This window comes from Pneumocystis jirovecii (genome assembly GCF_001477535.1).
Source record: "Pneumocystis jirovecii RU7 chromosome Unknown supercont1.3, whole genome shotgun sequence".
Taxonomy (NCBI): Eukaryota; Fungi; Ascomycota; class Pneumocystomycetes; order Pneumocystales; family Pneumocystaceae; genus Pneumocystis; species Pneumocystis jirovecii.
In genome coordinates this window covers 289,809-314,911 of record NW_017264777.1, presented here as the reverse complement: position 1 = coordinate 314,911, position 25,103 = coordinate 289,809, and the positions used below count along the sequence as shown (strand labels likewise).

Here is a 25,103-nt window from a genome sequence, read left to right as displayed (position 1 = left end):
CTTGTCCTATAATTTTTTTGATGTCGATGATATCGTACGAGATTTGTGTGGGGACGTCAAATAAACGAGAGAAAGAGAAAAAACGATTAAGCAGGGCAAGTATAGAGTATTTTTGAAGGATTTTTGATCTAAATATGATGGTAGGCGTTTTTCTAAAGGGCAGGATGTCATTTTCAGCGATAACGGTGCCAGCACGTGCTCGGCATAGTGCAACAGTTATTTTTGCACATGGTTTGGGAGATTCAGGAGCAGGATGGGCATTTTTAGGAGAACAAATGAGTGCATTGCCTTGTTTTCATCATATTAAGTGGATATTTCCTAATGCGTTGTGTGGAAGAAGTGTTTAGAGGGTGTTTAATGAGTGTTTAGGCCGAGTAGGCCGGTTACTATTAATATGGGGATGATGATGCCGAGTTGGTATGATATTCGGTCATTGGATGGGGTCAATGAGGATGAGGATGAAGAACAGATGCTTAAGAGTGTACATCAATTGCATCGGCTCATTACGGAAGAGGTTGAATATGGGATTCAAAGTGAACGTATTGTTGTTGGTGGGTTTTCACAAGGTATGGTCTGTGAGGGCGTTAAATAAGACTTAATGATGGGTATTTTGAAGGGTGTGCTATTGGGCTTTTGGTAGTGAATTTTGGATGTGGTGTTGTCATTGACTATTTATAGACGGGTTTAACATATGAGCGAAAACTTGGGGGTATTATTGCGTTATCAGGGTATTTGCCGTTAAGGAACAAGATTTGTGCTGTATGTTTTTCCATTTTATTCTGTGTTGATTGATGTAGATGACTTCGGAATCAAATTCAAAAATACCGATTTTTATGGCACATGGAAAGGTTGGTTGGATATTGATAGTATTTGTTGATTGAAGTCACGTTTCCAGTCGGATCCTATTGTTAAATTTGAGTATGGAAAAGCGAGTGCTAGCATTTTGAGGGACCAGATAAAACATAATGTTGATTGGAAGGAATATGATGGGCTACAGCATTCCACAAACCAGCATGAGCTTAAAGACTTGTCTATCTGGCTCGAAAAAATACTTGGTTGAAGTTTGTTTCAGAATAGAGACAAGGTTAGTGTTATAAGTCTTTATTAAACTACACAATGGAATTATAATGACCACAGTTCTGTTTTCGTCTTTTATGATGTTCCTTTTGCAATTTTTCTGAAAACCTTGTCCCAATTATTGTTGATTTACTCTGGTTTTGGTCATTAAATATCATATCAATAGTTTTTTGTATGGAATTTAATTGATGGGCTACCAAATGCTTTACTGTCCTCTGTAGTTTTTTAATAGACTTTTTAACATTACCAACACGGTTTTTACAATAAGTTATTTTTAGTTTTCTATATAATATAATTCCAATTTCTTTTTTTCTAAATTTACAGATTTTTTTGCTTTTTTATATTTTTTTTTAATAATTTAGCTTTTTTACTTAATCATTTAGTTCAATTGATTTTACTAGAATATTTTATTCATGTTTTTATGTTTAATCTTTAAGCAATCAACTTAATACCTGATATTGTTAATCATGTTTCGATCGACAAAAAAACATTAATACTTTGGAGATGCCAAATGTCTCAACATTAACATCAGAAGACAAGCAAACAATTAAAAAATATATCCCTAAGCCTACAAATAAAATTATTACTGCAGCAGTTGCTCGGCTTTATGTTGCTTATCCGAATCCTAATCAATGGAGATTTACGGGTATTAGTGGAGCAATAGTTTTTGTATATGATGTGGTTGGAAATACATTGTTTTTAAAGATGGTTGATATTTCTGTATGTATGATGTATTTGAAACCCTTTTTTTTATAGAATATTAGAATTCAAATCGTGGTATTATATGGGATCAGGAGCTATATGAAGATTTTCAGTATCATCAAGATAGGACGTTTTTTCATTCATTTGAATTGGAGGTATGGAATATGTCTGTAACAGATGAATGTTTTTCTTGATGGAATCGAATTATAGAAGTGTATTGCAGGTTTATCGTTTGCAGATGTTAGTGAAGCGTCTGTTTTTTATCGTCGTGTAAATGAGCGACTTTATGGTAATTTATTGTGTTTTTATGTGTATGAAGTGATACAAGTCCATTAGCTTCTCATAAAAATGCTTCTGCATCGTGGGGTTCTGGAGCAATGTGTTCTTCAAAGACAAGTATAAAAAAACGGACTGTTGATAAATCGAAGATTGGAGCACCGTCTCATTTTCAGTATGGAAAAGACCTTGAAACGTTTGATTGTTAATCTATGTTTTTAGACATGTCAGCCATATTGGTTGGGATTCTGAGAAAGGTTTTACTGCAGAAAATCTTGACTCTTCATGGAAGAGGCTTTTTGATGAATTGGGTCAGTTTGGGTTTTCTTATAAACAAATTGAGGAAAATAAAGAGTTTATTCGTAATTATATTTCAAAGAATGGAGGACTGGAAAATACCAATCAAAATACCAATAAAAATGCTAATCAAGCTTCTGAAGAATCTGTTAAATCGTATTCAAATCATACATCACAAGAACCTATCAAGAAATATCGTTTACCACCTCCCCCAATTCCAGCACCTTTATCTTCTCCTTCTCTTTCTTCTTCTGGTACTTCTAGTTCCTTGAAAAGAGCACCTCCACCGCCTCCACCACGAAAATCTTATATTGCTACGTCTGAAACTACTCGACCTTTAGATCCAATACATGTGCAAACTAATCATTTATCATTACGTGGTTCTACCATTAATCAATATGAATCATTGCATGGTTCATTGATAGATTCTAACGTTTTTGTTAAAACTGGTTCTACTGGTACTAAAGCTTTACCCAGATTAGCAGTTAATAAGCCACCATTGGATGAAGACGCTGCTCGTAAGCCACGGTCATCATTTGTTTCTGAGTCTCAATCTTCAACTCATGCAGTAAATTCAGTTTCAAAGCATTCCACGTTGTCTTTAACGCCTGATTCTCCTTTATTGAATGGGAGACGAAACTCTTTTTCTGGTAATAATGAGGTTTCAGCATTACCAGAGAAGCCTCCTCAGTTACAACTATTTAATAAAGCGCCTACTCCAGAGGCTTCATCGGGTTCATCGTTTGTTCCACCACCACCTCCTCCTCCTCCACCACCTCCTCCGCCTCCACCACCACCACCTCTTCCTCCTTCATTTCCTGGGTCTCAACTTCCTGAATCAGTGTCGTCAAAGTCTTCTATGAAAAATACTGTTTCATCTTCGCAACTATCCGGAGATAAATCAGCTCTATCTATTGATACTTCGAACATGCAAACTCCATCTTCTGAGATGCTTTATAGTTCTGAGCGTTCTAACTTAATGGCAAGTATTAGATCAAGTGGTGGTATTTCTGTGTTAAGAAAGGTTTTTTAATAAAAAGGCCTATTATTTTATATTAATAGTTTAAAGGTGGAACCAGCATCAACATCAAAGACATCTTTAAATTCTTCTAATGGGACTACTCGCGTAACAAGTGGTTCTGGAGGATTTATAAACCTGGAAGATGCATTGGTTGCTGTTTTGAATCATCGTAAAGAAAAAGTTACATTAAGCGGTATTTATCTCTATTTTGCATTTACTCTCTTACACGATATAGATGACGATGAGTCTGACGATGATGGTTGGGATGATTAATAGATAGGTCAGTGTTTTTATTATAGATATATTTTGAGATATTGTTTTTTTTCTTTGTAGAAATCATGTTGATATTCATTGCATTGTTTCTTTTATTTTTATACGATATATACTCGGTTCTATACAAAGTATCATATAAATATCTAAGATTATATATATTTTTATGACATTTGTTTTTGAAGGTTTTTATACTGTATTTTATAACAGTCACATGTTTCTTTCGAAGCCAACGTTTCAGAGGTAACGTAGAGGATTTAAGGTAAATAAGACACTATATTTTATCTGATAACATTATTTCAAACGGCTTTTCGTCTATTGCTTGCACTGGTTTGTTTCTTTTTTGTGTTTTTTTGTTATGTTTTTCATTTTTTGCTAGGTTATTTAAGTAAATGGACAGTGTTAAGTTATCTGCCTTGCAATCAAATGTTAGAATTGGAGGAAAAGGTTTTATTTTAGAACTATTTTGTTTTTAGGGTCTTAAAGTTATAAGGAACGCCTCGGCGTAAGAAAAAAATTCAACATAAGAATACAAATGGAGATGATAAAAAGTTGCAGTCGAGTTTGAAAAAAATGAATGCACAGTGTGTTAATGGAGTTTCTGATGTAAATATTTTTAAGGATGATGGTACTGTGGTTCATTTTTCTGCACCAAAAGGTGAGTATTTGAAATTACTATTTGTTAATATATAAATTTTTCAAATATTAATTGAATCATGATTAGTATACATTTGTGGTTCCTCGAATGTTCTTTCAATCTTCGGAAAAGGCGAAGAGAAAGAGTTTTCTGATCTCATTCCTGATATTTTAACTCATATGGGGCGTGATTCTCTGGCTTCTCTTCGTAAATTAGCTGGACGATATGCCAATTCTCAGAAAATAAAGGCGGATGATTCTGCTGAAGATGATGACATCCCAGATCTTGTCGAGGTTTTTGATGGACAAGATTAGTTTAATTATATAGTCGAAAAATATGGTTATAAATTTGTCCTCAAGGATACCTTTTTCATTGGTTTTTCAATATATCTTCATATTATTTTAAAAATCGGTCCTATATGTATATAAAAACCTGATAATTAGTTTTGTATTCTATATGTTGTATTTTATGTCAAAAATTATCCCATTTATATCTTTTTACTATCCTTCTATTCCTTTTTCTCTGAATCTGCCTTTGTTGGTTTTTGCATAGTTTCTGATAAATATATCTTATTGTTGAATTATTTAGGCATGTCTTACGTATCTTTTGTGTATATTTATTTCATCTTAATTATTTTAAATATCTTCATATCTTTATACGCATATCTTCGATTAAGTTTTTTATTATTTGAAAAATTTTATGAAATGTTTTGCATAATTTAATCCTTTAAAAGTACTTAAAAAAGGCAGATGGAGCCTAAAATACATCCATATTGTCAATTCTCGTCTTCAGATTCAAAACTGAAAGTTTCTAATGATTTTCCGGACGCATATAAGCTATTAGAAACCTCAAACAATCTGGATAAAGAGAATTTTGCTTTTTCTTTACCATATAAACATAGTATATCATTTGAATTTGTGGATATGTATGAATTGAGGCCATATAGGTGATCTTAGCATGCAATTTTCAGAGTATGGCAGTATAGAAACATCTAGAAATATTTTGCAGCCAAAACCTATTCTTGCTCTTCAGTCTGCTAATGTTAATAAGCCACTTAGTATTTCTAGTGATGGAATATCTGAAACACATGCTTCAAAGCTTTTAGATGTTGGTGATGAAGTGCTTTCACCTGATGATTCTTGCTTTTGTGCTCATCCTGCTATTAAACCTCCTAAAGCTATCAATATAAAGCAGTCTGCTGGAATATTTTCTTCTGTAAAACCTGCTAGCTGGATTAAGGGAGTCCATAGTCCTTCAGAAGATCTTTCAGAACATCTTGAAGCATTGAATATAAAAAATGAAGCAGCTATTAAATCGTTGCAAACTGGTTTACATGTTTCAGAATCTTCTCCCGTTTTGAATACGAAAAGAGATATATTTGATAATAATTCTTTTTCTTCTGATTTATCTGTTTCTTATAGAAAAGTATGTAATGAATGTGATACAGATGATGCTGAATTTGTTTTAACACCGTGTGGACATAAGTGGATTAATCTTTTATATCTAAGAAGATGCTTACGATATTAGAATATGTCAAAAATGTCTTGGTTGTCTTATTAGTAGTACACCTATAAATTTATGTACTTGTTATATATGTTATAAGGCATGGTTAAACTTTTTTATATTAAAAAAGTTAATAATTAATCAGTCAATTACAAGTTTTACTAGCAGATCTTCTTTGAAATCTAATTTTGCATATAATAAACACCAATTAGCTTGTGATTTTGGTATTGCAAAAAGTAACTCTTTAGTAAATTCTTTTGATACCAAACAATTAAAACGTCCTGTTTTTTCAAAAGAGAATCGCGAATCAATAGATACTATAGCTAATTCTCTTTTAAAAGAATCTCTATTAACGCAAAATCCATTTTCTGATATTAGTGCTTTAGTTACACCTCAAGATTGGACATGTTTAAAAATATCTAATGTATGATTTTAGGATATTTTAAAATGATTATTCATATATTTTTAGATTCCATGGGATCTTTCTATTGAAGCTATTCACGAATTTCTTGGGAAGAATGCACGAATTGCTCCTTATAGTATTCATTCTCAACCTATTCATTTTATTATGGACAGGTAATATTTGTGTTATTTGGATATCTTATGTAATGCAAAAGGATGTCTGCAAAAACTCAAAGTGAGTGTTATGTAGAATTATCTTCGAGAAATGATGCACAGAGACTGGCTGAACGTCGTTCTGGTAAACTCTTAGGGTCTCGGAATGTCGTTTTAGAGATAGCAACTCAAGAAGAACTTATGAACCGAATATTTCCTAAGTGGAAAGGCGAATGGAAAGGTGTTGATCCTTATGCTGATGAAAATTTGAAATCTATAAGGCAGTTTTCTATTCCTAAAGCTGAGATTGTAACTAGAGAAGAATTAAATTCACTAATTAATCATGTAAAAACATACAGGGTAATTCTATACTGAAATAATAATAATATTGATTTTTGTTAGAGTCCATACAGTCGAAAATGTCCGCAGAGGCCATTTGAAGATTTTATTAGTATTCTTGCAAAAGTTTTATTTATCTTTTTGATAATTTTTTTAATAAGTATTAGTTTCCATGGCATAAAGGTGATTTCTATACTGTCGGTCAGAGGGATTTACTACATTCTTCGTTAATAAGTAGCTTTTTTTCTTTTTAGTTTCATAAATAATTACTTTAGCTCTTATTGAAATTTTAAAAGGTCATCTTAAAAAAGGGCGCTTGCCAGAATTAAATTTTCGTCTTCTTGAGCGTCTGATTCATGCTGGAACAATAAATACATGCTTTACCGAAAAACAGAAATTTGAAATATTTAAAATAGCTGGTATAGCTTGTAATTTTGAAACCAGTAGAATTTCTTTGATAAATTTGGATCTAAAAGCTGTAAGTTGTCTTAAAATAGATCATTTGCATACAACAGAGGTATTATTATTATTATTATTTATAGTTTTGACAAAAATAGGTCTTGTCTTTTTTAATGTATAATGGATTTAAAATAAATGATTTGCAATTATCTGAAAAAGAAGTATATTCTTTATCAGATGTTGCTAAAGTTGAATTATCTTATATTAATACGAAATTGTTGGAATATATGTCTTCTGTTTTGCCAACTACAGTATATCCTACTTCTGTTTCATCTCATGTTTAATTTATGAACTTTTGATTAATCTTGGTACAGTATACATTAGGAAGGAAAGTAGAATTGTTTGCGGGATTATATTATTAATTAAATAAAGACGATTATTGCAAATTGCATCGCTAAATTCTTTGTGCTAAATAAATAATTAGAAATAAGCACATATGCGTGTGTATTAGGTGATGATTATTCTAGTAATTATGTGATATAATTGTTTAGTTTATTTGAAGTTTATGGATATTAAATTAACGACTATAATAAAAATAGTTGCTATTAACTTAACGGTATTTGAGTTAATGAAAATTATGGAGTGAATTTTTTATGATGTTATTGGTATTTTTGTATGGCAAAATTATATAAATTTATATTTTATGGAATAAGGATTTATGTTTTATTTTAGAATATAGGGCAAATGGGTATTGGTAAATCGTAATATTAATATTTTTTTTATTTATGAATAATTGAGTTTTTATTTAAGATCCGGCAATTTTATAGCTTATTGTTTTGTTAGATATCTTGACTTTTCATTTACATTTTATATTGTTGATGTTTATTAAATTTTTGCATGTGTTAGTTTATTAATATATTCAAGACCTCTTAAGGTTATTTTTATTATGATATTTACAATAATGATTTAATATTTTAATATTGAAAAAATAAATGTACTAAAATATATTTAATATAGTCTTTTGATTTTTAAAAAAAATTAGATTAATATTCAAATCCAAACTATTTAATAGTCTTTAAAAATATGGTTTGAAGATATTTAGTTTTTAAAATTATATGTTTAAATCTATAATATTATTTTTTAAATAAATATTTTATAGTAATGAAATTAATGTTATTATTAAATGTAATTTAAATTTAATCAATCTGATTTTATTTTTTACTGAATCTTACATTATAAATCTGTAACCAGAGCTTTTCTAATTTTTATATCTTCTTCAGGCCGATCATTTGAATCCTTATAGTTATTAGTTTAGAAATTAAAAATACTTTTATATACTGTTTTAACAAGACCCATTCGTTGAACCACTCTCATGCCGTGTTTTACTCGTCCAAAAATTGTATGTTTCCCATCTAGCCAGGGTGTTGCATTGAGTGTAATAAAAAACTTTTATTATTAGTTAATATTGATAAAAAAAATAATTTAACTTGAGATCCATTTGTTCCAGGACCCGAATTTGCCTAAGTTAAAAATCAGTATACATTTCTTTGTAATTAATAATGAAATCAACCATAGATATTATTCCAGCACCTGTATGTTTAAGATCTGGATGTATTTCATCTTCAAAACTATCTCTAAAAAAATAAAAATAAATTAATAGATTCATTAAAGATATACCCATATATTGAAGATCCTCCACGACCTGTTCCTGTTCTTTGAAGATTTGATTTTGTCTAGGTAATTTAATAAAACTTACGGATCTCCTCCTTGAATAATGAAATCCTAAAAATGTTTTAAAATATAGATTAAAATATATTTATTCAAACAGGAATAATACGGTGAAACTGAAAAAGATGTTTAGTTTTTGATATATATATATTTTTTAAATAATTACTTACAACAACACCATTATAATATCCACGTTTTGACTGTTTATTTCAATAAAAAATAGGTTGTTTTTTAGAAAAATACCAATTCATAGAAGTTTTTACATGTCTAATATATAAATAGGTAATTTTAAATATACAATTTCAACCTTTGGTGCATGATCATAATAAAGTTCTATAGTAACCGGTCCCTAAAATATGTTATTTTTGTTTAAAGTGAAAAAATAATCAAAATAACCATTGTTGTGTCAAGAATAACATCTCCCATTTTATAGATAATAGTTTTTATTCTTTTCTATTTTTTCACTTTTTTTCTTATTTTTTTGATATTTTTAAAGGTTATAAGTTTAAAATCTACGCTATAATTGATAGTATATAAAAATTAATATAAATGAATAAGAATATGTTGATTTTGCTTGTTTGAAACAATAATCAATATTTTTAAGACAAATTACAGTATATAATTTTCATTATTTAATTGTATGATAAGAGAAATGTATGAATAAAGGTTATTTACTATGATCAAGGTTAAAGAGCTTATGAGTCCAGTTATACCTGTTATTTTTAAAATAGTTAATAGATCTAAAGAATAAATCTAAAATGAAGTTATGAATTTATAATGAAGATTGATTTAGAAAATATATACAGAAAAAACCCTTAAAAATTAAATCAATTACATTAAAATAGACAGAAGACTCTTAAACCATGCCGTTTGCTAAATATAAATGCTGGATGACCTCCTAAATCTATAATAGTCATGCAAATAATAAAAATTTTTGATCGTTGTGAAATAAATTGTAAATTTATATTTATTCAGAAAAGTAATAGAAGATTAGTTAGATATTGATTTCGGCATGATGTAATGCACTTGAAAACAAAACTAGGTAATTCACAACGTAAATTCTTGTTCGTTGATTTTTGTATTCGGTATGCCGGTTACAAAAAAATTGATAGTTTAAATCATTCCACCTCTTTCAAAAGAACTTATGCTACTATGCCCACTACCGCTTCCTGATGCACATCTATTTCCGTTACTGGTTATACTTGCACTTGCACTTCCGGTTAAACTTCTATGAGGATTCACGTTTGAACTATTTTTTGAAGAACCATGTGATAATTGAGGATGTATACCTATATTTCGAGGCGGCATATGTTGTAATGATGTTAATGATGCTGAAGGGACTCGTTGATGTGCGCTTCTTGGAACTCCTCCAGAGGTCATAGTTGATGGATATGGATGATTAACATGATGCGAATTATGTGCAGGAATTACATCATTAACAGAAGCATGTTGTATTGTAGAACGATGATTATGGTAGGTTGAATACATATTAGAGTCACGCATTTCATTGGATCCTGTTGTAGTTAAAGAATTTGCTCGTGAATTAACCAATGCTTTTGAATCGACTGTTCCATAACGATTTGAAGAATAACCTAACATAAGATTGCTTTGCATATAATCACATGTGTCCAATAAACTAGAATCCAATAAACTATATTGTTGAGATCTTGAACGTGAACGCTGGCGTCCTCCCCATGTCATATAGTCATTATTTATATCAGATCTGTTATTAAAAGTATTCCGTATACTATTAGCTGAGATTTTGGTAGTATTTTTTCTATGACGTCGAAAAGTCATGCTCATCATATCAAAATTGTCTGAATTTATTGGTGGTGGTACGTTTGGTGGTCCGTTTGAAACAGGAAAATCACCATAATCATCATCATCATAACCATATGACGTTGTACTATATTCATCACTAATATGGTTTCTTGGATATCGTGTTGCCTTTTTTTTGTGCTCTAACATTTCTTTCCCGTATAACATTCTTTCACGCCTATATAATGCTAATTCTTTTTCCTTTATTGACATAGAATCATGAGATAATGTTCCTCTTCTTTGTCTTGGAGCATAATTGTATGAGTTATTGTTATTATTACAAACATAGTTTTTATAATCATGTGTTTCATTATCATCTGTATTTGAAACATGAATCATATCTCCATACATAGCAATATCTGCAAATTCTTGAAGTCCTTCTAAAGAATCTCGTCTGATTAATGGTTGTGGAGAACGACGTTTGTAATTATGTCGATCCCCTGATGGTACATTATATCCATTTGGTTCATGAACTAAATGATGTTTGTGATGTTCTTTGCTAACTGTAGGTCTTGGTGATAGTTGACGAGAAAAAGCTATTGAAGCTGATGGTGACGGTTTATGGATGTTTTTACAATTATTCAGATTGTGCATAAGAGCATGAATAATTTCTAATCTAGGAACATCAATGTTGTGTTTATTTGCAATATCTAGAGGATTAGCAAGAAAAACATGAATTTCCATTGGGCGTCGAGCGGTATAATCTTGAAACATTATAGATTGAGATGTATCAACAGCCATTGTATTCATAATTTTAGATTTGAAATCAATATCAAAATTGCAATTCTGTGCTCTTGCTATTCGTAAAAGTTCGTCAAGCAAGCCAGATATTATTTTTTTTGCATTTTGTTTTTCTAAAAGAACGGAATGATTGGGCTCATCAAAAAGCACACTAATAGGATGAAATGCGATAGGTCTATAAGTATAATAGTTAATGTATGAAAATACAAATATAAATAAATACCCAATCATTTTTTCCCATTGCTGTTGAAGAATATTAGATGAAAAATGACATTCAACGTTCCCTGCTTTTAGAGTTAATGTTAAAGATTCTATCATATCCCGTTGAATCTCTTCAGGAAGCACCGAATTTGGCTGTACAAGACCTATCCAAACGTTTGTAGGACCAGAATGCTCATAATCAGCAACATTTAGTTGAGTAAATGTTGCCTCTGAAACAAGTGAGAGAACAAGATTTTTTGGGAACCGTTCTATAAGTTGACCTTCAATGCCAATGGCATTACTAGTATTAATGATAATGCAAGTATGGGAAGGTGTAACAACTGACTCAATAATAGTTGCTATATCGTATAAATCTGGAAGAGCTTTAATACATACAAAAATATAATCAAAGGGGTAATGAGGGTCTTTGGCTTCTTCAATCGTTTGAACAACTAAATAAAAGATTAGTACAAGTATAACATGGCATAGAATAGTAAAATACTTCGATGAGGTCTAAAACGTTCTGAACCATATGTATTGGATCTAAACAGATAAATTATAAATAAAATAATAAAGATATATAAATACTTAAAAGAAATACCGTAAGAAGATACTGCATCAAAATGATTACGCCAAACAAGAGTAACCTTGCATGCATTGCTAGATTGAAGTCTCCATGAAAAAAATGCAGAAATGGAATTACTCCCCACTATAGACAATATGTTAATATTTACAATCTAAATAATGCATTTGCTTAATAGCAATGGTATTTTATGGTACACGTCCATTTCAAACTTACCAGATAAAATATGAACAAGAGATGATGATGGACTAGATGTTCTATTTGTGACTATTTCAGATGGTTTAAAAATATCTGTGCTTGTCGGCTGCACGACCGACTCTAATGGCTCCATTTTTAGAAAATACTATACACCAATTGTCTTTTTGATTGCACGTTAATATTCTAATAAAATTTTTGCCCGAATAATCTAAAGGTTTGTTTGGGGTTTTTTGCTCTTTGTTTTATATACTAAAAAACTGTGTTTAGAGAATCAACTGAAAAAGAACATTTTTTTACTTACTCCCACTCCCTGATGATAATATTTTTTATGCCTTTCGGCACTAAAGGACTATTTTTCCTAAATATACGCAGAGACTTAAAACCAGTCAATTTGTGTTTTTAAACCTCAGAAAAAAATCCTACAAAAACACTTCTTGTTCCCTTAAGTATTTCTAATCAATACTTTCTTCTTTATTTGTCCTTTTTCTTCAAAAAATAACAAACTTGACAAAATACTTTTACGCAAGCATTAATGCTATTTATTAGAATTAGTTTGAAAAGAAAGCGTTTAAACTTTAAAACCTTTTATAATTATCAAATATATTATTTTTCCTTATATTTCCTTTGTTTTCTCCTTCTATTTTCTTAAATTCTTCCTCTTTTTATCTGTGTCTTTTTTGTTCTTCTGTCTAAGCGTTGACTCTGGAACCTTACAGCGTTCCCTTGTTCGATAGTTGAGACATGATGACGCGTAATATTATTATCACGTGACAACTAGTCTCACGATAATGATAAGTGGGTAAGGGTTAAATGAGAGATGTATATAGGTTATATTATAGGCGATGAATTGATAGTAAACATGCTTTATATTAGTGTTTCTGTGATGTTTTTATATAATGTATTGTAAGATGTATATGTTTGAAAAGTTATGTTAGTTAAATTGTTATTTGATTCTGTGAATGTTTTTAGGTTTTTTGTGATTCTTTTTTTCAATTTTTTGATCAAAATATTTTCCTTGTAGAAATTTTCTAAGATCATTTTTATTTATAATATTTTTTATAAATCGTCTTGTACGTCAGGTGCTGGATTAATATGAGTAAAATGCCTTGGTTTGAAAGTAGGAGTTTGCACTGTATTTTCTTTAGACTTTTTAGACGCCGAACTGTGTTTTAATGCCGCTGATTTGTGTCTGACTGCTGTAGGGACAAATGCAATAGACTCTTTTTTAAGATTTCGTAATATTGAATCCGCTGTATAGACAATGGTTGGTCTAGGCATAGGCGATGATTTTTTTACGGAATCGTCACTTTTAATCCGTTTTTTTGGATGATTTAGAGAATCTGATATATTGTTTTCCCCTATGATTTGTTTTTGATGTTTGGAATATTTTTGACGATGCTGTTTCTCTTTTTTATTCAAACATGCAGATGGAGGTGGTGATCCCTCTGGCATAGGAATTGCTGCAACAGAGTTTGGTGTTGGTGGGCCTGCTTTATGTTAATCCTAGTAATAACGCAGTTAACAAACGTACCCTCGGATGATGAATCACTATCCTCCATACTACTCCACTCCTTATATGGCATTCCTGGTGGGGGAACGCCATAGGGATTGTAAATAGGGTCATAATAAATACTTTTTTTTGGATTTTTTGGTATTCTTTGTTGTTGCTTTGCTTCTTTTGCTTCTTTTGCTTTTGTTTTTTCACTTTCTATAATAGGCCCTAAATGTTTACGGATTTTTCGGATTCTTTTAAGATCTGATTCAAGTATGGCAAGGTTCTAGATTCTCTTTACTAATTTTTTATTTAAAATATAATTCATGGCTTACTGATTGATCTAATGCACTCAATTGTCCTTTCTGTTCTATAATGAATTAAATTATGCTACCATTCTGATATATTAAAGAAAAATCATACCAAGACTCTTAAGCTCTAATATTTGTGTTTCGATTTTGGCAGGATCCCTTTTTGCAAGCTTTTCATCTCGATGTCTTTGTTTTTCTGCCTTTGCCTAAAAAATTAAAAATCTTTAAATAAAAAGAGAAAGATGTATACCTTCTTGATATAATCTTGTTTTCTTTTTTTATGAAACTCATGTGCTGGGTTATAACTTTTTTCTTTTGCCATTTTTTCACAAAAATTTTAATCTTTAATGTTTTATACACTGGTTTTATCGTATCGATATTCGTGATAGAAATTTAATCAAGATGTTGTTTAAAGCAGAGATTCTTTATAATTCATCTGACTTTTCTCTAATTATATCTTTAACATATATCTTTTAATTCTATACCCATAACAAATATTTATTTTGTGTTTTTTATATTAAAAACATACTGTTTTTCTGTCTTTTGTGTATATTAAGATTTGTTTTTGTTATTATAAAATTATACTAATTCATTTAGAATGTCTTCAAAAACTGTTGTATCATTGTTCTTATTCTATTTTGTATTTATTATTCTTTGTAATATTAAATATAATTGATCCAATATCGTAATGTCACTTTTATATCTTGAAATTAAAAAATGTTATATTGTTTTTTGTAAAAAAATAGATAAATCTATTTATTCTATATGTATATTCTTTTTTATCTTTTTTTCCTGTTTTTTATTTGTCAAATTGTCTCTCTTTGATACTATATTTTTTCTTATTGATGCTTTAATTTAAAATCGGAATTTAGAGTTAGCTTAGTGTAGTTAGTGTTAAGCTAAAATTCTACTTGTATTTAATTTTTAAAGTTTTCAGTTTTTAGTCTTATAATTAATTTTCACTCTATTTTAAGCCTTGTTTATCTTGTAATTTTGTTTACTTTTTCAATATGTTCTTTAATTTTAGGGTTAAGGAAAACTAAATTTAATATAAACTGAATAATAAAAAAGCAATAAAAAAGCACTGCATAAAGTAGTAGATTGAAAATTCTCTCTTCCTAATTCCTTCTTAGAATCTTTGTGATATTTTTGCATGTCATTGCTATATATTGTTTCTATATTATTATTTCTATGTTTTTCTTTGTTTGCGCTAAGTTAGTCTCAATTGATGGATATGTTTAAGTGCCAAAATAAATAAATCGGAGTTAACATTAAAAAACAAAAATAATGGATTTTGGTTCAAATGCTTTGAATTAATACCAAAATTGCTTCAAATTAGCTTTTAAATTAGCCTTTGATTAGTTTTTAATTTTCGAATTAGTCTACAAAGGTTACGATCTCTAAAATAAGTCATCTTTTTGTAAAAATTTAAAGCCTATTGATGACCTATTAATTTCATTTAACTAAAAGATATGTTATTTTTCATAAATTAACTTTAAATATCATTATTACCTTGATTTATTCTTTAATTTCAATTTTATTTCTTTCTAAATTAGCACTTAAAATATTAGTTAGACTGTGTCCCATAAATCCAAATTGAGTTTAGGAAACGGTTTAAGTTTATTTTTTAGAGTTTTTAAGTTACTTTTAAGCTTAACTAACTCTAACCTTTATCTTGTACTAAAGTTTATTAGCGTTGAAGCTATTATAACCCAATGTTTACATGTTCTGGGACCAACTCAGTAGAGTCTGAACCCATTCTAAGCGTGCCTTTGCTACACTTGTACTGTATATTTTGTTTGCTAGTGTTCTGTTGTAGTTAGGGTTGAGTTTCATTTGTAATATACAAACTTTCTAGTTTTTTCCCAACTTGTTCCCAAGTTGTATTTGGTTGGGGCCATAATTATAAATTGATCTTGCTGTTATAAAGCAAAACGGTTTAGCACCTTATTTTTCAAAAATATAAAGAGGTAGAGTGAATATTTGTTGAGTAATACTAGTAGTAGTTGTTGAGTATATTGGTGAATAAATTATTGAACAATATTAGATATTTTTAAAAGTATATCTTGAGTATTGATTTGACCATTGTTTGTTAAGTTATTTGTTGAGTATTTATATATATTAGTTGAATATTTCTGAAGAGTTTCAGGAATTTGTTATTGGCTCTAGAATAATATCAGAATGACAGTGTTAACATTGCCACAATTTCAAATGGATACAGTTGAGTCTTCTGCAATAGCTACAAATGAATATCTGCCGATTTTGCCGGGTATTGATAGTTTTCCTGGTGCACCTCTTGCTCAAAGTACTGAAAAAGATCTGCAGAATGAATCATTATTGCCACTTTCATCATTATTTGATTCTACATTTTTTTTGCGTGAGTTTTGCTGCTTTATAGTTCTTTTTCTATAAAATTTGTCTAAGATCTATGTTAGCTGTTCCTCAGCCTACGTGCCGTCTTCCTGAGTCAATGCATGGCTTGTTATCTGTACGAGATATCAATATACAGCGAGAAGTCTCGTGTTCAGTGTCTCCTAACACACGATATAAACATTATGCTTGTCCACAGTGTTTTAAGATGTTTTCCCGGCCGAGTAATCTTAAGGTTCATATATATACTCATACTGGTGAGCGTCCATTTGTTTGCACATTTAGAGATTGTGGGCGTTCTTTCTCAGTCCGTAGTAATATGCGGCGACATATGCGTATTCATGGCTTATAGCGCTTTATTAGGCACAGAATTGGTTGCTAGACACTAAGTCGTTGCTGCTATTTGTTATTTCAGCGAATATTGGCATTGAGAAGCACTTGCAAGCACCGCCGATGCACTGTGAGACTCTAAATGTCATCATATACTTTATAAGTATTGATAAAATGGTGTTTTGGCTGTGCTTTTGTGCTTCAGCAGTGTTTTAAGTATTTTGTTGAAATCATAAATAGTGTTTAGAGATGTATCTTTTAGTGTATTGTAGCATAATAGCAATTGACTGTGTGACAGTGTCTAAATTGATATGGGCGTGGTGTGGATGCAGATATGTTACATTGTAGACTATTGTGTTTTGAGTTTTCAAAAGAATGTATTGATAGAAGGTTGATTTTTTTCTGCTAGAGAATAGTATCTAGTAGATGTTTTATATGATTTTTTAATGTTTATGCTATTCCACATGTATTTTAAAATCCGAAGAGTAGTTCCATGATGCCTCTAACAAGTTTGTTTTTCCACTGACTTTTGTATTCTACTTGCGGATTCTCTGTTGACTTGTTTGCTGATGACCAAGTAATCCATGAATATGTTTTATCTGGTGTTTCTTTGAAAATACCTTCTGAACCTAGTACTTCTATACGTCGACCATTACATGTGTTTGTTTTGTATGAGTTAAGTGATGTGCCTAAATTGATACTAGGTGATTCCTGATGCGATAACGATGTAATAGATCGATGTTTTTGGTTCATATTGCAATGAGGAGACGGAGTTTTTGCATCCAATTCCATTGCTATGTCCATATCTTTGTCTGTTTTTGTTTCATCAACTGGTGCAAATATACATCCTACCATATAAGTTCCCCCAATAATAGTTCCATTAGATGAAACTGCTTTATTTGCTGCTTCTTCGTCCGCATAGGTTATTTTAAGCCAGTTACTACCTGTAGATATTGGGTTTTCCGTCGCTGAATGATCCAAGATTTCTCCATATCTCGAGAAATGTGAGATAACATGAGATGTTAATGTTGCTGGGAATCCGAATAAAATAACTGACGTAGGTACAGCAGATGGTTTTGAGGGTATTTCTTTTTGTCGAACTGACAATTCCGGAGTCAAGGTGAATTCTAAATTATTTAATATGCCCTTTGAATGGCATAAGACTTACTATTTTCCGATGAAGGACTGTTAGATTCTAAATCTCGAATAATACTGCCTCCTTCGATGTCATAAAGCGATTCTGTTGGCGGTGCTTCTTCTTCTAAAACTTTATGACCTGCTTTCCCTTTTTTTGGATTTGATCTATAATAGATAAGTTGAAAAAAACATGTTTATGGTCAGCTAACTTAGGTGTTCCAAAACTAGGCCCACCAAACCAGTTTGGCGGTGAAGAGCTTTTACGAGAATTTGATCTTTCAAAGTAAGCATGTTTATACAGATTTTTCTAAACAAACACTGATGTTCGAGCTGTAAAAGATGGCTGACTGACTAGAGGACTCGAGCGATCTGGTGTATATGATTTCTGTTCGAAAATAAGCATTTCTTTTGAAAAAAAAAGGCCCTTTTACTCTGTACGGAAACTGGGAAAGATGAGATGGAACATACTTCCGCTTCCCAATAGATATGTCCGGCGTATTAGCCCGGGAAACATAAACATCTTGAAAACTTGATGAGCGAAAATGCCCGTTCAAAGGCGCACTCTGGGGCTTGATTGCCGGCGATCCTAACGGTTCTATGCTAGAAATGGTCGATGGAATACTAAACGGTGATGCATTCACTGGTGTAGACACTACATCATTTGAATACATGTTGAATGTTTGTAAAAACGCAAAAAACGCCAAATTTTCGTATTTTTTTCGCTGAAAAAGACTGTCCCCTGCTTTCACACTGTTTCTCCCCTGTTCTTCTGCCTAAACACCCCTCTTCCTGCTCTTTCCGCCTGTTTTTCGTTTTTTCTGCTTCTCGTCAACTTCGTGTCGTTGCCCCTCGCCTTACGCTTATATCTGGTTCGATGAGAGGTTTCCATGGCAACACGTCGCTTGATAAACATCAACGTGCTTCAAACTTTGTCCAACACTCCACCGGTCACCAAAGACCATGGAGACTTCAGAAGGAGTCAATGACGCTGATTATGAGCTCTTGGAAGTGATCGGACATGGTTCTTTTGGTCTGATCCGTAAGGTGAGTTTTTTTCCGCTTTTTCTGGCTGTTTTTTGATGCAAAATGGGTTCGGCGGAAATCAGATGGAATGGTAAAAATGGCTTATTTAAGGGACTTTTGTAATAAATAAAGGTCTTTGCACGCAAGGAGATCCACTACAGGAAAATGGAAGAACGGGAGCGGAAGCAGCTGGCTTCAGAGGTGCATATTTTGTCGAATTTACGGCATCCTCATATTGTACGTTATTTTGGACGAAGTATTGATCGTACGAATCATACCATATATCTGTATATGGAGTTTTGTGGTAATGGAGACTTGGGATCACTTATCAAAGATTGCCAGCAGGAGAAGTATGAAGGGTGTTTTGTGGATGTGTGTTAAGTGGTCTAGTTCGATGATACCAGAGAATATTTTATGGAGTATTTTTGTACAGCTGACATTGGCTTTATATAGATGTCATTTTGGTGCGGATGCACCGCCGTCTGAAGTCTTAGTTTCGTCTTCACCTTCACCGTTATCGTCTGTGGTTGTGCTTCATCGGGATATTAAGCCAGACAATAGTGATACTTTTGTGATTTTGTTTGTTTTCTCCTAACGTTGGATCTAGTTTTTCGGGACGGTGAGATTTCTGTCAAATTGGGTGATTTTGGGCTTTCAAGGATTTTAGACGATCCATCTAGGACGTTTGCACAAACATATGTTGGAACGCCTTATTATATGTCTCCAGAGATCATTAATCATGAGCCGTATACTGCAAAATCTGATATATGGGCATTAGGATGCACTATGTATGAAATGTGTACAAAATTGCCGCCTTTTAGAGCAATGACACAGCCTGAATTAAATCACAAGATACGTAGAGGAATATTTCCTCCTATTTCTGGTTTGTACTCTATGACTCTTAGGGATACAATAAGATGGTGTCTTGCTGTTGATCCGAAAAGAAGACCAATGGCTTCTGATTTGTTAATGATTGATATGTTTCGAGCTTATCGTAAAGAATTGGAAGTATTGGCGTTGTAAATAGCTTGTTTTTTAGTTTCTTGATTGATTTGTGTATAGGCGTAAAGAATTAAAAATGAGAGAAAGCTCTTTGTTAAAAAGAGAGGCAAATGTCTTGGTAAAAGAAGAAGAGCTTAAAAATAGAGAACGGATATTATATGAAAAAGAAATGAATCTAGAAAAAGTTATTCATGCTCATCTTTGTCGAGCACAGCCGGAAATTGATCGATTTTATTCTAAAATACAAGAAATAGGACATTCTGGAGAACGACCTACTAATAGATCACCCGCAATGTCATCGGCACATACTATTTCATCTCTTCATTGCTCATCCCCTGTTAAGGATAAACGTCATACAACTATTGATACTAGTTTAACTAAATTATCTCCCACTCATTTTTCTCCTGGAGAAAGAAGGCAGCTAACTATGTCAAATATACCCATTCGTCAACCATTACAAGAAAATACGTTAAAGTTGTCTAATACAGTGTCGAAGAAAACACCAGTTACTCCCAGTCGTTTAAGAGTTTCTCCAAACAATAGAAAAACTCTTGATTCTCCACTTCATACTCAAGGAATTTCAAGAAACGAGATAAATACTGAAGCTAGCAGGAACCTTCGGAACCCAAGACCAACTGTTATGGAAATGTGGAGAAAAAATGCATGGGAAGATGGTGAAGAACTTCCTAGTCCTTTTTTACGAAAGAATGTCACTATATTGAATTAACGATAAAAACACTAAATGAGATTTGAATTGAACTATCATTGTAATCTAATAAATAGCATCTCCGTGTTCCCTTAGACATTGATATAATGTCTTTGTTTTACAGATATTAATGTTCGCTATCTCTATTAAAATCCTAATTTTCTGAGAAGTATTCATAAAAACATTTTGTATGTTTTATATATACATTTACGTAAATTCTATACCGTCTAGTTTCTTTTTTATTTATTATTAGTTTTATGCTTCAATGATGTTTTTAATTGGGATTTAAGGGGATTGTATTTTTATAGAATCTTGACTATTTTGATAAGTTTGATAAAATTCATATTACTAATGATGGATTTTATTTCACATGACATGATTTATCTTTTATTTACTTTTTTATTTTTCATTAAATATATAAAGTATGGTTGTCTTTTGTTTTAATAAGTTGTTTTAGTAAATAGATTGTTTTTGTAAAAGTAGATACTGTAGTGATGTCTTCATATAAATTCATATAAAAATTAATGTAGTTTTTATTGTATTTTATATTATTTTTGGCAAAATTATCGAAAGTATAGATAATGAATCCGCATTTTAGTTTTATAGATTCTGTTATTCATTATAATTTATAATTATATGTTTCTATTGAATATTAATAATAATGTTCATTGCTTTTATTAAACATTAAATGGTCTTTAACTTATCATACCTGAACTTTTTATATAACTTAATGTTTGATAGGTCTATTATAATACTAGATTTAAAGAAATATTCTATTAATTTCTGATGATATAACTTTCTAAACTTTTTCGTTATATATATCTTATATCTGAAATGCGTAATAATTAATTATTAAATTTGATTTTTTTCTAATAATTTAAAGTTATTAAGTAAACATAGATGTGTTATATATTTTTATATGAAAGTAAATTGATAATATTATGCATGTTTTAAATAGTAATAATAGTAATATATAATATTAAACTTTCTTTTTTGACTTGTTAATTTTGAATTAATATGTATTGATAGATATAGACCAAAATTTGTTCCTGGTATATCCATAATATCAACTTGTATAGTTTTTTCAGTTGGCTGCAAAGCTATTTACAAAAAGGAAAAAATAATATTTCTTAATTATGTTCGATGTAGTTTTTTTCATATTAAATTTAGATTTATATTCAGAATTATTTTGGTGGTATTTTTGAAAATAAAAGTATATGTTATACTTGAATCTAACATGTATATTGTTCTGTTAATAATAAGTTATTAAAAGGATTTAAATATTGCTTAGCAAGTATTAAAATGCAATTACGATTATGCTTATAGATTATGCTACAAATTATTTATCTATAATATTTCTTGACAAAACATGTGCAGTGCCTGGCTGAATCTTTGTATAATAGTTTGGCAATGTTTCTAGAATATGGAATTTCCGCTTTGTATACCATTCGATGGCATCTTTGTTTTCTGTCCATACATGTAAGTAAATACTTTTTATATTCAATTTCTGTGCATGTTCTAAAATATGGTCTAAAAGCTTTTGACCTATCTTGTTTAGAGAATAAAAACGTTAATAGTATGATAATCACACCTATACCAATGCACCTATATGCAGCTAAAACACCAAGTGTCATAAGATAAAGTTTTTCATCTTCCAGCTGACATCTAATACAGCCGACACATATATCATTAAAATATGCAAGTTTTGCTAATTCCCCGATATTTAGGCTTTCTTCATAGAATTTTTCATTATAAGTAATTGGAAATAAGACTTGGTGAAGAGTTCTAAAAACACCTATATTGTTTGCTGTTAAATCTGCTAAAAAAACGTGTTAAAAAGTGTTTTAAAAACAAATATAGAGGAAACCTAAGTCAATTCTTCTAAAAATATATTAGAAAACATAAAAAATTGGTATTTTATACCTTTTTAAAGAGTTTTGCATATTAAGACGTTAATTGAGGTTATTGCACTACCGCGTTACGTTTAGATAGAATATTATATAGAATTAAAAGAAAAATAAAGAAATGTATAGAATAGCAATATTAAATGGGTTTTATGTAGGGAACAGAAATAGGAAATTTATTATATCTACATAGACTAAAACTACATAAAATTTTACATTGAATTCATGCTTTTTCAAAAAAGTGTATTTTCTTAAATTATCTTAAGAGGTTTTGTAAATGTATAATCCTAGAAATTATGTAGAATTAGGATACAAGAAATATTTATTTTTCGTTCTTTCTTTCTGAGGGACAAGTTGTAGTGCTGGGACAATTAGCAATATAGTGTTGTTTCGTGTTATGAATAGTAGACCCATGGCCTTCAGAAAGATAACCACTAGGTTGTTTTTGTGGATAAAGATATTGGTCATAACCAGAAATTTTTCCAAAATTTTTTGTTTTGAAAATTCTACGTTTATAATCATAAATTTTATCGGATAAGCTACTTGTTCGTCTAGAACAATCATAATAAATATGATCATTATGGTGAGCTAGAAGTGAAATGACAAAAAAGTTCCATAAAATGAAAGCAAACAAAAATAACAGACCTATAGCAGATAACATTACAATCATGGTACCTAATAATACTCGTGACAATCCCTAAATACATCTTCAGAATGTCATTCATTTAGAACAAATATATATATATACCGATATATTAAAAGAGAACATAATAATGGATCCTAAACATAGTGTTTTAATTGCTCCAAGAGATAGCTCAAGGATATGTGCTCTAATAGACTCAAATGGTCGTAAAATTACTATACTTAATGAATAACACAGTTCAATTGTACAAAGTGAAATTGTTTGTGCTTTAGATGGGAAACTGAAGATTCCTAAAATGTGTGCTTTACATAGAGAGTATACAAAAAAAATAAGATAAAAATGTTGTCTTTTAGAATTATATTCAACAATAAGCCAGCCCCAGTATTTAGCAGTCATTTCTTGATCTAATTTTCGAAAATAGCATCGAATAAAATATAATAAACTTAATATTAATACCGGTATTACAAATATAAGCAAAGAAAATGCTGCAAGCACTTTAGGTTGATAAGCATCATGAAGCACTAGTTGATAAATAGAAATAAACGACAATCCAAAAATATTAATAATCAGCTAATAAAATAAGTGATTTTTATATTTATTTATAAAACTAACCACTCTTAAAATAGACCAAAGACTGAAATTTATCCAGTTTTTTCTAACAAATCTTTCATTTCGTCTAATTATTCTTGCAATAAGAGAAAACGTTATAGAAATAATGAAAAATGCTAAAATAGCTGTCGCAAAGCATGTAATTGATGTTATAAAAGCATTAGTATTGGTAATTTTCAAATAATTTAGTTGACCTTGAATACCTTTGTAAAAATCTGGTGATATAAAGCTATTATCATCTATTTTTTCCCTTTTGAATCTGTTTAAGCCTATATTTATATAATTTTTTGTAAACTTATTAAACATATATACAAGTTGCTGGAAAAAGCGAATAAGACCAAGAGAAAATGCAAAATTAGAACCCCATGCAATTAGGGGAGTCGGGTATACTACATTTTCCATTGTCATTGCTGTAAGAAATTGAAAGTAATTCCAAAATGTTAATAATCCAGGAATAGAATGAGAAGCTGTCAGCAAAGCGTATGAAAAACATGATTGTGAAGAAAATGCTATATATGATGTCAAAGCTGATAGCGCAAAAAAGCCAAGACATATCCATGTTATAATTTTATGGTGAAACGATTGTTTACTTGTAATTGTTGTTTTTAAACAAGAAATTTCATTTCCTGTTATTGTAGAATAAAAGCGAAAATAAGCTTTTCCTTCAAAATCAGGAATTTCAAACATAATTTCTTGTATTTTCAGTCAATATTTTAAATAAAATGAAATAACCTGGAATATTTATTTGTTTAAAAGAAAATGGTAATGATCCCTTAGCTGAAAAGGACTTTGCTTCTAGATAGCATAGCTCAGAAATCCCAAGATCACATGTATCATATGTTTTATTTATGTAAGTTTTTCCATAAACTGTAAATGAGAAAGATACTGAATTTTTTTATAAGTTTAATTATTGACTAAATATTATAATATACTTGTAACATTATCTCCTACAAAGCTTTTTGCGGACATATTGAACTCTATGGATGGTACTTTCCGATAATATTTGGCTTTAAATGAAGTGATTTCAATTAATGGATGATATGTGCATGATTCAAAATTTTTTGAGTAAAAAACATCATCTCCTAATGTAATATATTTTCGAAAACTAAAAACAGATGGAACACATACAAAAAAAGTGAAACAAAGAGTCAAGCGCATCTTTTTTTCTTTTATTCAATTAAAATGTATTTTAATAAACGTACGTTAAAAACTTTCGCAGCAAAACCCTTTA

The 25,103-nt window shown here is 30.4% G+C and overlaps 13 protein-coding genes across 13 annotated transcripts; 6 read left to right on the top strand and 7 right to left on the bottom strand.

Moving 5' to 3' along the window:
* Window positions 1-26: 26 nt before the first annotated feature.
* On the top strand, window positions 27-1,060 carry T551_00760 (palmitoyl-(protein) hydrolase; the record flags this gene model as incomplete). The annotated part of the gene is made up of 6 exons (XM_018373024.1): window positions 27-99; window positions 145-328; window positions 370-571; window positions 679-759; window positions 798-848; window positions 896-1,060. 6 exons carry the CDS (start codon window positions 27-29, stop codon window positions 1,058-1,060), a joined length of 756 nt encoding a protein of 251 aa, XP_018230770.1.
* A 466-nt stretch (window positions 1,061-1,526) lies between these two features.
* T551_00759 (uncharacterized protein) lies at window positions 1,527-3,646 on the top strand (the record flags this gene model as incomplete). The annotated part of the gene is made up of 6 exons (XM_018373023.1): window positions 1,527-1,797; window positions 1,842-2,068; window positions 2,116-2,230; window positions 2,278-3,376; window positions 3,422-3,566; window positions 3,609-3,646. The coding sequence occupies exons 3-6, from the start codon at window positions 2,157-2,159 to the stop codon at window positions 3,644-3,646; spliced, it is 1,356 nt and encodes a 451-aa protein (XP_018230769.1). The 5' UTR covers window positions 1,527-1,797; window positions 1,842-2,068; window positions 2,116-2,156.
* Window positions 3,647-4,035: 389 nt separating this feature from the next.
* Window positions 4,036-4,594, top strand: T551_00758 (uncharacterized protein; the record flags this gene model as incomplete). Its single annotated transcript, XM_018373022.1, has 3 exons — window positions 4,036-4,090; window positions 4,137-4,301; window positions 4,368-4,594. The coding sequence occupies 3 exons, from the start codon at window positions 4,036-4,038 to the stop codon at window positions 4,592-4,594; spliced, it is 447 nt and encodes a 148-aa protein (XP_018230768.1).
* Window positions 4,595-5,029: 435 nt separating this feature from the next.
* T551_00757 (uncharacterized protein) lies at window positions 5,030-7,420 on the top strand (the record flags this gene model as incomplete). Its single annotated transcript, XM_018373021.1, has 9 exons — window positions 5,030-5,180; window positions 5,227-5,764; window positions 5,808-6,207; window positions 6,253-6,359; window positions 6,401-6,698; window positions 6,741-6,803; window positions 6,845-6,911; window positions 6,953-7,194; window positions 7,235-7,420. 9 exons carry the CDS (start codon window positions 5,030-5,032, stop codon window positions 7,418-7,420), a joined length of 2,052 nt encoding a protein of 683 aa, XP_018230767.1.
* Window positions 7,421-8,309: 889 nt separating this feature from the next.
* Window positions 8,310-9,230, bottom strand: T551_00756 (uncharacterized protein; the record flags this gene model as incomplete). Its single annotated transcript, XM_018373020.1, has 10 exons — window positions 8,310-8,372; window positions 8,415-8,522; window positions 8,564-8,596; window positions 8,647-8,710; window positions 8,754-8,789; window positions 8,833-8,858; window positions 8,903-9,004; window positions 9,048-9,071; window positions 9,112-9,153; window positions 9,201-9,230. 10 exons carry the CDS (start codon window positions 9,228-9,230, stop codon window positions 8,310-8,312), a joined length of 528 nt encoding a protein of 175 aa, XP_018230766.1.
* A 687-nt stretch (window positions 9,231-9,917) lies between these two features.
* T551_00755 (uncharacterized protein) lies at window positions 9,918-12,478 on the bottom strand (the record flags this gene model as incomplete). Its single annotated transcript, XM_018373019.1, has 5 exons — window positions 9,918-11,538; window positions 11,587-12,016; window positions 12,067-12,107; window positions 12,153-12,301; window positions 12,347-12,478. The coding sequence occupies 5 exons, from the start codon at window positions 12,476-12,478 to the stop codon at window positions 9,918-9,920; spliced, it is 2,373 nt and encodes a 790-aa protein (XP_018230765.1).
* A 923-nt stretch (window positions 12,479-13,401) lies between these two features.
* Window positions 13,402-14,470, bottom strand: T551_00754 (uncharacterized protein; the record flags this gene model as incomplete). Its single annotated transcript, XM_018373018.1, has 5 exons — window positions 13,402-13,832; window positions 13,877-14,123; window positions 14,173-14,207; window positions 14,261-14,354; window positions 14,399-14,470. The coding sequence occupies 5 exons, from the start codon at window positions 14,468-14,470 to the stop codon at window positions 13,402-13,404; spliced, it is 879 nt and encodes a 292-aa protein (XP_018230764.1).
* Window positions 14,471-15,548: 1,078 nt separating this feature from the next.
* On the bottom strand, window positions 15,549-15,907 carry T551_00753 (uncharacterized protein; the record flags this gene model as incomplete). The annotated part of the gene is made up of 4 exons (XM_018373017.1): window positions 15,549-15,594; window positions 15,661-15,695; window positions 15,726-15,792; window positions 15,861-15,907. The coding sequence occupies 4 exons, from the start codon at window positions 15,905-15,907 to the stop codon at window positions 15,549-15,551; spliced, it is 195 nt and encodes a 64-aa protein (XP_018230763.1).
* A 422-nt stretch (window positions 15,908-16,329) lies between these two features.
* On the top strand, window positions 16,330-16,870 carry T551_00752 (uncharacterized protein; the record flags this gene model as incomplete). Its single annotated transcript, XM_018373016.1, has 2 exons — window positions 16,330-16,529; window positions 16,573-16,870. 2 exons carry the CDS (start codon window positions 16,330-16,332, stop codon window positions 16,868-16,870), a joined length of 498 nt encoding a protein of 165 aa, XP_018230762.1.
* Window positions 16,871-17,319: 449 nt separating this feature from the next.
* T551_00751 (FG-nucleoporin NUP53) lies at window positions 17,320-18,656 on the bottom strand (the record flags this gene model as incomplete). The annotated part of the gene is made up of 5 exons (XM_018373015.1): window positions 17,320-17,975; window positions 18,017-18,150; window positions 18,195-18,260; window positions 18,303-18,370; window positions 18,417-18,656. 5 exons carry the CDS (start codon window positions 18,654-18,656, stop codon window positions 17,320-17,322), a joined length of 1,164 nt encoding a protein of 387 aa, XP_018230761.1.
* Window positions 18,657-18,945: 289 nt separating this feature from the next.
* T551_00750 (uncharacterized protein) lies at window positions 18,946-20,737 on the top strand (the record flags this gene model as incomplete). Its single annotated transcript, XM_018373014.1, has 6 exons — window positions 18,946-19,024; window positions 19,092-19,099; window positions 19,141-19,358; window positions 19,399-19,568; window positions 19,616-20,027; window positions 20,071-20,737. 6 exons carry the CDS (start codon window positions 18,946-18,948, stop codon window positions 20,735-20,737), a joined length of 1,554 nt encoding a protein of 517 aa, XP_018230760.1.
* Window positions 20,738-22,055: 1,318 nt separating this feature from the next.
* On the bottom strand, window positions 22,056-22,659 carry T551_00749 (uncharacterized protein; the record flags this gene model as incomplete). The annotated part of the gene is made up of 4 exons (XM_018373013.1): window positions 22,056-22,261; window positions 22,308-22,535; window positions 22,584-22,597; window positions 22,640-22,659. The coding sequence occupies 4 exons, from the start codon at window positions 22,657-22,659 to the stop codon at window positions 22,056-22,058; spliced, it is 468 nt and encodes a 155-aa protein (XP_018230759.1).
* A 283-nt stretch (window positions 22,660-22,942) lies between these two features.
* T551_00748 (uncharacterized protein) lies at window positions 22,943-25,030 on the bottom strand (the record flags this gene model as incomplete). Its single annotated transcript, XM_018373012.1, has 5 exons — window positions 22,943-23,317; window positions 23,369-23,833; window positions 23,876-24,564; window positions 24,605-24,757; window positions 24,805-25,030. 5 exons carry the CDS (start codon window positions 25,028-25,030, stop codon window positions 22,943-22,945), a joined length of 1,908 nt encoding a protein of 635 aa, XP_018230758.1.
* Between the last annotated feature and the right edge of the window lie 73 nt (window positions 25,031-25,103).